The 11,109-nt window shown below is 56.4% G+C and overlaps 2 protein-coding genes across 4 annotated transcripts in view; one reads left to right on the forward strand and one right to left on the reverse strand.

Moving 5' to 3' along the window:
• Window positions 1–11,101, reverse strand: part of RAB3A (RAB3A, member RAS oncogene family) — a 13,949-nt gene extending 2,848 nt beyond the window's left edge. The window contains exons 1-5 of one of the 3 annotated variants that reach the window (XR_011722780.1): window positions 9,754–9,834; window positions 7,983–8,210; window positions 5,036–5,154; window positions 4,782–4,906; window positions 1,875–2,358 (exon numbers count right to left, since the gene is read on the reverse strand). Coding sequence is in view for 2 of the 3 variants with exons in the window: in XM_071727842.1 (XP_071583943.1) it covers window positions 2,168–2,358; window positions 4,782–4,906; window positions 5,036–5,154; window positions 7,983–8,210 (663 nt within the window). In the remaining variant the exon portion in view is untranslated. Of the gene's footprint in view, window positions 1–825; window positions 2,359–4,781; window positions 4,907–5,035; window positions 5,155–7,982; window positions 8,211–9,753; window positions 9,835–10,958 lie in introns of those variants that run through there. The other 2 variants (XM_071727842.1, XM_071727840.1) reach the window with 2 other exon arrangements.
• The window catches only part of MAST3 (microtubule associated serine/threonine kinase 3), an 85,507-nt gene that overhangs the window by 56,801 nt on the left and 17,597 nt on the right, over window positions 1–11,109 (forward strand). The window lies entirely within an intron of this gene.

Here is an 11,109-nt window from a genome sequence, read left to right on the forward strand (position 1 = left end):
TAGTACCCCTCAACCCCCCCAGCCCCCTCAGCACCCCCCCCAACCCCCTCAGCACCCCCAGCACCCCCAACCCCCCAGCACCCCCCAGCACCCCCCCAACCCCCTTAGTACCCCCCCAACTCCCCCAGTACCCCCCCACCTCCCCCAGTACCCCCCCAACCCCCTCAGTACCTCCCCACCCCCCCCTGGACCCCCCAAACCCCCCCCGGCACCCCCCCACCCCCCTCAGCCCCTCACTAGCCACCTCTCCTCTCTCCTAGCCCACTGCCCCCCCCTCCTGAGGACCACGAGCTCTAGAAGAGCCTCCTGGGGACCTTTCCAGCAGCAGTGAGATTTTTTTTTTTTTTCTTTTTTTTTTGGGGGGGGGGAGGAGGGCAAACCCCACATTTGGGGCATTTTGGGGGCTCAATCCATGGCCCTTGTTAATTAACTCATCTGCTAATTGCAGCCATGGGCTGGAGGATGATTTTTAACCAGGGTAGCCTGTTATTTTTTTTTTTTTTTTTTCCATTTCTCCACAGAGCTGGGAGAGGAGCTGCCAGCACCCAAATTTTATAAAAATAAGGGTGTGAGCATCAGCTGTGACAGCAGCAGAGGGGACGTGGAGGCAGTCGGCGGGTGGGAAGGGGGGGTTTAAATCCAAATTTTTCCAAGCTTTGACCTCTTTCCCTCCCACCCCTGGCTGCTCCCTCTGTAACCTGGGAATCTCCCTGGATGCAAAGTGCCTCCTGCCCCCCCCCCCAGGGTGGGTCCCACCACACCCAAGAACCATTTGCTAATTAAGAAATCAGTTTGTGCCCTGGTAATGACCCTGAGACCCCAGTGATCAGCATTGATTTATTTCTTCACAACATTTCTTTAATACAGTGATTTTTAGGAAATCTTATCCTGATTTTTTTTTTTTTTCTTGGTTTTTTTTCTGTTTTGTTTTTTTTTTTTTCTCTGTTTTTTTTTTTTTTTTTGACACTTTTGACATTTGTACAGTACAGTGTTAACTCTTTCATAAGTGAACTTCACAAAAAATACAGGAAAGGAGGGGGGAGGGAAGAAGATGATGGTCACCAGGGAGTGGGAAGAGGAGAAGAGGTGGGAGGAAGGGGGGGGAATAATCTGTAAAATAAAGACACAACATTCCAAGGAAAAATAAATAGAGGGGAGCAGGACCTCTGGGTCTATCAGGGAACATCCACTGAGTCACAGTCTCCACAGAAGCACAAACACAACGAGGAGCTGAAACACCCTGCAGCAAATTAACCCTTCCCTCCCCAAGCTAAGATTGGGATTCCAGTTGTAAGATTAGGATTCCAGTTGTAAGATTAGGATCCCAGTTGTAAGATTAGGATTCCAGTTTTAAGATTAGGATCCCAGTTGTAAAATTGGGGATTCCAGTTGGGAAAAGTGGGATTATCCACAAAACTCCTGGAGTTCCTTTGCTGCAGCTCACTTGGGGGCTGGCCCTGGATTAGTGAAATTGGGGGGGGGGTGTTTTTTTTATTTTTAGACCTTTAAATAGACTTTTTTTTTTTTTTTTTTTTTTTTTTTTTAGAAGTGATATTCACAAGCAAGGTTACCACGCTGAGGAAAAAAAAAAAAAATCAAGAATTAAATAATAATCATCATAATAATTATTAACTGCACCACCACTGCCACAGCACAGCATCACTTCCTACACCTATTTACAAGGAGTTGTTCTTATGTACAAGGAGGAAGACGGCGGGAGCATAAATTAGCATCTATTTATACAAATAAACAAGAGTTAGGAAATATCCATCCATCTGGGGGAGGGTGGGCAGGGGGAGCCAAGCAGCAAAGAGCCCCCCTGGGAGCTCTCTGAGCAGGCTGGGAACACAGAGAAGGGGTTTTTGGGGTCACACTCCCCTGCACCCCTTCCCCTCCCAAGGGGGTTTGGGACCAGGGGGGTGTGAGGAGAAATTATTTCAGGGAGGAGTGTGGAGCATTAAAAGCAGAATGGGGGGGGGGAGGGAGGTGTTTACCTATCAAATAAATTAAGGGAAGGGGTGGGCACAGCCTAACGGGAGAGGGGGGGCTCCTGGAGGGGGCCGCAGCCCTTTGGGAGGTACCAGCAGCAAAAGCCCCCACGGGACCCCCCTAGAAGAGGGGTGTGGGGGGTGCACTGACCAATTTTGGAGGGGAGGGGGGGGTGACCCTAGCAGGCACAGTCCTGGTGGGGGGGGGCCTGCTGGTCAGTCAGTTGGGGACCTTGCTTGGCCCCGGTGACAGCGGGGTCGGCGGCGTCCAGGGACTCGGACATCTTCTCACAGATGATGTCAACCAAACGCTCAAAGGTCTGCTTGACGTTGATGTTGTCCTTGGCACTGGCCTCAAAAAACTCAAAACCTGGTGGGGATGGGACAAGGGGACAAGGAGGGGGACACAAGGACCAAAAAAGGGGACACAGAAACAAGGAAAAAGGGACACGGAGACAAAGAGCGGGGAAGGGGACGCATCAGAGCTGGAAGCTCCAAGCCCAGGAACCTCCCCAAAAAAAAATCATTTTTTTAATATTCTAATTATTAATCCCAAATAAATGAATTTTAGGGGGGGCACGGCTGGACCCCAGCCCTAAGGACACCCAAGTTTTGGTGTCAAATCGTCTCTCAGTGTGGGGTTTTTTTTTTTTTTTGATGGAAAGGGTGGAGCTCGCAAATGACACCAAATTTCTCCACCCCCAAAGTCATTCCTGCTGTCAAACCAGAATTATTACAAGGGAATTAATCCTTTAATTAAATAATTTGGGGGGAAATAGGGGTGTTTGTGTCACCCCCCCCCTATCAAACCAGAATTATTACAAGGGAATTAACCCCTTAATTAAATAATATGGGGGGAAATAGGGGTGTCTGTGTCACCCCCCCCTATCAAACCAGAATTATTACAAGGGAATTAACCCCTTAATTAAATAATTTGGGGGGAAATAGGGGTGTTTGTGGCACCCCCCTATCCAAGCAGCATTATTGCAAGGGAATTAACTCCTTAATTAAATTATTTGGGGGGAAACAGGTGAGAGGGGGTGTTTGTGTCAGCCCCTTTCAAAGCAGAATTTTAACAAGGGAATTAATCTCCTAATTAAATGATTTGGGGGGAAATGGTGGGGAGGGAGTGTTTGTGTCACCCCCTCTATCAAAACAGAATTATTACAAGGGAATTAACCCCTTAATTAAATAATTTGGGGGGAAATAGGGGTGTTTGTGTCACCTCCCTATCCAAGCAGCATTATTACAAGAGAATTAGGCTCCTAATTAAATAATCTGGGGGAAAATAAGGGGAAGGGCTGTTTGTGTCACCCCCCCCTATCAAAACAGAATTATTACAAGGGAATTAACTCCTTAATTAAATTATCTGGGGGGAAATAGGGGTGTTTGTGGCACCCCCCTATCAAAACAGAATTATTACAAGGAAATTAACCCCATAATTAGATTATTTGGGGGAAAATAGGGGTGTTTGTGGCACCCCCCTATCCAAGCAGCATTATTACAAGAGAATTAGGCTCCTAATTAAATGATTTGGGGGGAAATGGTGGGGAGGGGGGTTCGTGTCACCCCCTCTATCAAAACAGAATTATTACAAGGGAATTAACCCCTTAATTAAATAATTTGGGGGGAAATAGGGGTGTTTGTGGCACCCCCCTATCAAACCAGAATTATTACAAGGGAATTAACCCCTTAATTAAATAATTTGGGGGGGAATAGGGGTGTTTGTGGCACCCCCCTATCCAAGCAGCATTATTACAAGGGAATTAGGCTCCTAATTAAATGATTTGAGGGAAAAGATGGGGGAGGGGGTGTTTGTATCCCCTCCCATCCAAGCAGAATTATAACAGTCAGGGAATTAACCCCTTAATTAAATAATTCGGGTGAAAATAGGGGGGAGGAGTGTGTAACCCCCTATCAAAACAGAATTATTACAAGGGAATTAACCCCTTACTTAAATAATTTGGGGGGAAATAGGGGTGTTTGTGGCACCCCCCTATCAAAGCAGCATTATTACAAGGGAATTAACTCCTTAATTAAATTATTTGGGGGGAAACAGGTGAGAGGGGGTGTTTGTGTCACCCCCCTCTCAAAGCAGAATTATTACAAAGGAATTAAGCTCCTAATTAAATAATCTGGGGGAAAAGATGGGGGAGGGGGTGTTTGTGTCACCCCCTCCTATCAAAACAGAATTATTACAAGGAAATTAACCCCATAATTAGATTATTTGGGGGAAAATAGGGGTGTTTGTGGCACCCCCCTATCAAACCAGAATTATTACAAGGGAATTAACCCCTTAATTAAATAATTTGGGGGGAAATAGGGGTGTTTGTGGCACCCCCCTATCCAAGCAGCATTATTACAAGGGAATTAGGCTCCTAATTAAATGATTTGGGGGAAAAGATGGGGAAGGGGGTGTTTGTATCACTCCCCTATCAAAGCAGCATTATTACAAGCAAATTAAGCTCCTAATTAAATAATCTGGGGGAAAATAAGGGGAAGGGCTGTTTGTGTCACCCCCCCTATCAAAACAGAATTATTACAAGGGAATTAACCCCTTAATTAAATTATTTGGGGGAAAATAGGAGGAAGGGGTGTTTGTGTCACCCCCCTATCAAAACAGAACTATTACAAGGGAATTAACCCCTTAATTAAATTATCTAGGGGGAAATAGGGGTGTTTGTGGCACCCCCCTATCAAAGCATCATTATTACAAGGGAATTAGGCTCCTAATTAAATGATTTGGGGGGAAATGGTGGGGAGGGGGTGTCTGTGTGTGTGTCCCCAGCTCACCCAGGTGCTCAGCCAGCTGACGACCCTTCTCTGAGGACACCACCCTCTCGTCCTCCATGTCACACTTGTTCCCCACCAGCAGGACTTGGGCGTTGTCCCAGGAGTAGGTCTTGATCTGGGTGGACCTTTGGGAAAAGGCAAAAAAAAAAAAAAAAAAAAAAAAAAAAAAAAAAGGGGGATTTTTTTTGGGGGGGGATGGGTGGGATGCCCAGGGAGAGCAGGGTTGGGTTGAAGGGGTCTCTGGTGTCTCTCACCAGTCCTGGACAGCATTGAAGGACTCCTCGTTGGTGATGTCGTACATGAGGATGAAGCCCATGGCACCCCGGTAATAGGCGGTGGTGATGGTTCGGTACCGCTCCTGGCCCGCTGTGTCCTGGGGATGGGGAGGGGGGGAACGTCCTGTCACCCCTTAGGGACACGTCTGGGTCACCCCTCGGGGCCTCCTGAGGGGCCTCAGGGACACCTCTCCCCCCCCCCAGCTCTGTCAAAGGGTGGAGGAGCCACCCCAGGGGCACAAAGCCTCGACCTGCATGGGGGGACCTGAGGGGACCCCCAGGAGACCTCTGGGGGCTCCTTCAGGGACTCCTGGGATCTCCAGAGGACCTATAGGGACCTGTGAGGACCTCCAGGGAACCTCTGGGGACCTCCAGGGGATATTTAGGGACCTATGAGGACCCACAGAAACCTCTGGGGACCTCCAGAGGACCTATAGGGACCTGGGAGGACCTCCAGGGAACCTCTGGGGGCTCCTGGGGACCTATAGGGACCTTTTGGGGACCTGTGGGGACTTGTGGGGACCTCCAGGTGACCTATAGGTACCAGTGGGGACCTCTAAGGAACCTCTGGGGGCTCCTTCAGGGACTCCTGGGACCTCCAGGGGTCCTATAGGGACCTGTGAGGACCTCCAGGGAACCTCTGGGGACCTCCAGGGAACCTCTGGGGGCTCCTGGGGACCTATAGGGACCTTTTGGGGACCTGTGGGGACTTGTGGGGACCTCCAGGTGACCTATAGGTACCAGTGGGGACCTCTAAGGAACCTCTGGGGGCTCCTTCAGGGACTCCTGGGACCTCCAGGGGTCCTATAGGGACCTGTGAGGACCTCCAGGGAACCTCTGGGGACCTCCAGGGAACCTCTGGGGACTCCTGGGGACATTTAGGGACCTGTGGGGACCCACAGGAAACCTCTAGGAACCTCCAGAGGACCTATAGGTACCACTGGGGACCTCCAGGGAACCTCTGGGGGCTCCTTCAGGGACTCCTGGGACCTCCAGGGGACCTATAGGGACCTGGGAGGACCTCCAGGGAACCTCAGGGGACCTCCAGGAGACGTTTAGGGACCTATGGGGACCCACAGGAAACCTCTGGGGACCTCCAGAGGACCTATAGAGACCTGGGAGGACGTCCAGGGAACCTCTGGGGACCTCCGGGGAACCTTTGGGGGCCTATAGGGGGCCTGTGGGGTCTTCCAGGAAACCTCTGGCGACCTCCAGGGAACCTCTGGGGGCTCCTTCAGGGACTCCTGGGACCTCCAGAGGACCTATAGGGACGTGGGAGGACCTCCAGGGAACCTCTGGGGGCTCCTGGGGACCTATAGGGACCTCTTGGGGACCTGTGGGGATTTGTGGGGACCTCCAGAGGACCTATAGGTACCACTGGGGACCTCTAGGGAATCTCTGGGGACTCCTTCAGGGACTGCTGGGACCTTCAGGGGTCCTATAGGGACCTATGAGGACCTCCAGGGAACCTCAGGGGACCTCCAGGGGACATTTAGGGACCTTTGAGGACCCACAGAAACCTCTGGGGACCTCCAGGGAACCTCTGGGGGCTCCTTCAGGGACTCCTGGGACCTCCAGAGGACCTATAGGGACCTGTGAGGACCTCCAGGGAACCTCTGGGGACCTCCAGGGGACATTTAGGGACCTGTGAGGACCTCCAGGGAACCTCTGGGGACCTCCGGGGAACCTCTGGGGACTCCTGGGGACATTTAGGGACCTGTGGGGACCCACAGGAAACCTCTAGGAACCTCCAGAGGACCTATAGGTACCAGTGGGGACCTCTAGGGAATCTCTGGGGACTCCTTCAGGGACTCCTGGGACCTCCAGGGGTCCTATAGGGACCTGGGAGGACCTCCAGGGAACCTCAGAGGACCTCCAGGGGACATTTAGGGACCTATGAGGACCCACAGGAAACCTCTGGGGACCTCCAGAGGACCTATAGGGACCTGGGAGGACCTCCAGGGAACCTCTGGGGGCTCCTGGGGACCTATAGGGACCTCTTGGGGACCTGTGGGGACTTGTGGGGACCTCCAGGTGACCTATAGGTACCAGTGGGGACCTCCAGGGAACCTCTGGGGGCTCCTTCAGGGACTCCTGGGACGTCCAGGGGACCTATAGGGACCTGGGAGGACCTCCAGGGAACCTCAGGGGATCTCCAGGGGACATTTAGGGACCTGTGAGGACCCACAGGAAACCTCTGGGGACCTCCAGAGGACCTATAGGGACCTGTGAGGACCTCCAGGGAACCTCTGGGGACTCCTGGGGACATTTAGGGACCTGTGGGGACCCACAGGAAACCTCTAGGAACCTCCAGAGGACCTATAGGTACCACTGGGGACCTCCAGGGAACCTCTGGGGACTCCTTCAGGGACTCCTGGGACCTCCAGAGGACCTATAGGGACCTATGAGGACCTCCAGGGAACCTCTGGGGACCTCCAGGGGACATTTAGGGACCTCTTGGGGACCTGTGGGGACTTGTGGGAACCTCCAGAGGACCTATAGGTACCACTGGGGACCTCCAGGGAACCTCTGGGGGCTCCTTCAGGGACTCCTGGGACCTCCAGGGGTCCTATAGGGACCTGTGAGGACCTCCAGGGAACCTCTGGGGACCTCCAGGGGACATTTAGGGACCTATGGGGACCCACAGGAAACCTCTGGGGACTCCTTCAGGGACTCCTGGGACCTCCAGGGGACCTATAGGGACTTATGAGGACCTACAGGAAACCTCTGGGGACCTCCAGGGGACATTTAGGGACCTATGGGGACCTCCAGGGAACCTCTGGGGGCTCCTTCAGGGACTCCTGGGACCTCCAGGGGACCTATAGGGACCTATGAGGACCCACAGGAAACCTCTGGGGACCTCCAGGGGACATTTAGGGACCTGTGGGGACCTCCACAGGAGCAGTGGGGACTCCTGGGGTCTCACCCAGATCTGCAGCTTGATCCGTTTGTCGTTCCTGTAGATGGTTTTGACCTTGAAGTCGATGCCGACGGTGCTGACGAAGGCGGGGGTGAAGGAGTCGTCGGCGTACCGGAAGAGGAAGGAAGTTTTCCCCACGCTGCTGTTCCCGATGATGAGGATTTTAAACATGTAATCAAAATTCTGATCCGAGGATTCCTTCTGCCCGTAACGGGAATCTGTAGCCGACGCCATCTGCAAGGAGAAGCCACCATCACCATCACCATCACCATCACCATCACCACCACCATCGCCACCATCGCCACCATAACCACCATAACCATCATCACCATCATCACCATCACCACCATAACCATCATCACCATCATCACCATCACCATCGTCACCATCACCACCACCACCATACCCATCACCACCATCATCACCATCACCACCACTACCACCCTGGTGACAGTGCCAAATTCACACCACACCATGTGTTGAGTCATGGGTTGGGTTGGGTTGGGTTGGGTTGGGTTGGGTTGGGGGGGTGGGAAGGGCTCAACCAGGCCACCCCTCTGCCACCTCGAAGGTTGGGGGACAGGGAGGACCCCCAGGGGGATTTCTCCTGAGTCTCCCCCATCACAAAATGGCCCCCGGTGCGTGGGGACCACCCAGGAGGGTGCTGGGGGGAAGGGGGGGATGGGGTAAGGGTGGGGAGGGGGAGCTGGGGGGGTGCACAGGGGGTTGTGGGGGGGAAGAGGGGGTGCAGGGTGACAATGGGGGGGTGCAGGGTGAGGCTGGGGAGGTGCAGGGTGAGGCTGGGGGGGTGCAGGGTGAGGCTGGGGAGGTGCAAGGTGACACTAGGGGGGTGCAGGGTGACACTGGGGGGGTGCAGGGTGACAATGGGGGGTGCAGGGTGACAATGGGGGGGTGCAGGATGAGGCTGGGGAGGTGCAGGGTGACACTGGGGGGGTACAGGGTGACGCTGGGGGGGTACAGGGTGAGGCTGGGGGGGGTGCAGGGTGACACTGTGGGGTGCAGGGTGAGGCTGGGGAGGTGCAAGGTGACACTGGGGGGGTGCAGGGTGACACTGGGGAGGGGCAGGGTGACACTGGGGGGGTGCAGGGTGACACTGTGGGGTGCAGGGTGACGCTGGGGAGGTGCAGGGTGACAATGGGGGGGTGCAGGATGAGGCTGGGGAGGTGCAGGGTGACACTGGGGGGGTGCAAGGTGAGGCTGGGGGGGTACAGGGTGACAGTGGGGGGGGCGCAGGGTGCTGTTGGGGGGGGTGCGCAGGATGCAGAGGGTGTGCGGGGGGGGGTGGGGGGAGCACAGGGTGCTGCGGGGAGGGGGTGGAGGGTGATGGGGCAGGGGGGGACTGCAGGGTGCCTGGGGGGGGTGCGGGATGCCGCAGGGAGGGGGCTCAGCCCCTGCCCCTCCCCGCAGGCCCAGCGCAGCCCCGCCGGTCCTCGTTCTACCGAGAGAAAAAAAACCGCATCCACCCCGCTCCCCCCCCCCGCATCCACCCCACACCCTCCCCCCCCAAAAAAAAAAAAAACCCGCATCCCCCCCCCACCCCGCGCTGCAGCCGCCATCCCCCCCCCCGTCCCCCTCTGCCGATGCGCGGGGGGTGCTCGGGGGGGGGGGACGTTCAAGGGGGGTGCTCAGGGATGCTCGGGGGGGGGCTGCTCACGAGGGGGCTGCTCAGGGGGGGTACGCGGTGTGCGATGCGGGGGTGGGGGATCGGGGAGGGGGTTGCGGGGTGGGGGGGGTGGTCGCGGGGGCGCGCGCTCACCTCCAACCCGCGCTCGCGCCGCCGCCTCCTCCTCCCGCAGCGACTGCAGCAGCGGCGCGCGCCGCCCCGGCGGTTGCGGAGCTCGGATGACGTCACGGGGAGGGGGGGGGGGAGATGTTGCGGGGGGAGGTTGCGGGGGGGAAGGGGGGTGGGGGGTGGGGAGAGAAAATAGAGTGGGAGGGGCGCTATATGCAAATGAGGTTTATGACGTCACAGGGAAGGGAGAATGGTGATTGGTTGGAACTGCTGACTGATGGACACGCCCGGGGGTGCAGGGCCGGGGCGGGGGGGGGTGGGGGGTGAGCCCCCCCCTCTCAGAGCGGTGGGTGAGGCCGAGACTCCCCCCGGCGCAGCGCGCAGTGGTGCGGCCCCGCAGCGCCCCGCGGGTATGGGCTGAACCATTCACTCCACAGGCGGGGGGGAAAGGGAAGGCCCATTCCCACTGAGGGGGGAAGCGGAGAGGGCGAGGCTTCGCCGTCTCCTCTGTCGCGACATGACCCCCTGTTGTGACGGCCAGGGGCCTCCCTGAGGCTTGCAGTCAGGGGCAGCCTCACCACTCACTAGGAGCATCGGGCCCACCCTGCGCGGCCTCAGCCTGGGGGGTCTGGTGCTCCCAGTGCTCCCAGTGCTCCCAGTGTCCCCAGCGTTCCCAGTGCTCCCAGTGCCTGGCCCAGCCAGGGTGAGGGTTGTAGGTGGGTGGCCGTGTCCTGCCCGAGCCCCCGCGTCCTCCTTCGCCCTGAGGCCCTCAGAGGGATTAGGGGGAGGCAGCATATGGCGGCCTCACGGGAGGGCAGCAGGGACCCAGTGGGACAGGGACAACCCCCAGAGCCCCCAGAAGCAGCGGGACAGGGCAGGGAGGGTCCCTTGGGTGCTGCCCTCCACCTCCAGCCACAGCCTCCATTGTCCTCCTCACTACACGGGTGCTGCCCTCAGCCCAGAACCACCCCTGGGAGCTTCATCCCATCCCGGTCCCTCGCACCCGGGGTGGGGACAGTGAGGACGGAGCCACCGCCGCCATCCCCCGGGGCACCCGTGTGGGGTGAGAGGCCCCACGGGTGGGGATGTGTTTGCAGAGCTCAACCACCCTTGGGAGAAATGCGGAAGAGCGAAGGGGCAGAGAGGAGGAGGAGGAGAAGGAGGAGAAGGAGGAGGAGGAGGAGGGGAACGGGCCCTGCGCTGCGCCAAGCCGGCGATTAAATATTTACCTTAGCCGGTTGTGTTTGTGGGTGATGGAGAAGCCGTTTCCAGGGAGGAGTTGGCTTTTGTTCCAACACGGAGCAGGGACCTTCTCAATGTCCAGCGGGAGACGGGGCCACCAACCACGTCGGTCCCCAGGGGACAACGGGGCCCGAGCGT

Source organism: Heliangelus exortis, chromosome 28, assembly GCF_036169615.1.
Source record: "Heliangelus exortis chromosome 28, bHelExo1.hap1, whole genome shotgun sequence".
NCBI lineage: Eukaryota > Metazoa > Chordata > Aves > Apodiformes > Trochilidae > Heliangelus > Heliangelus exortis.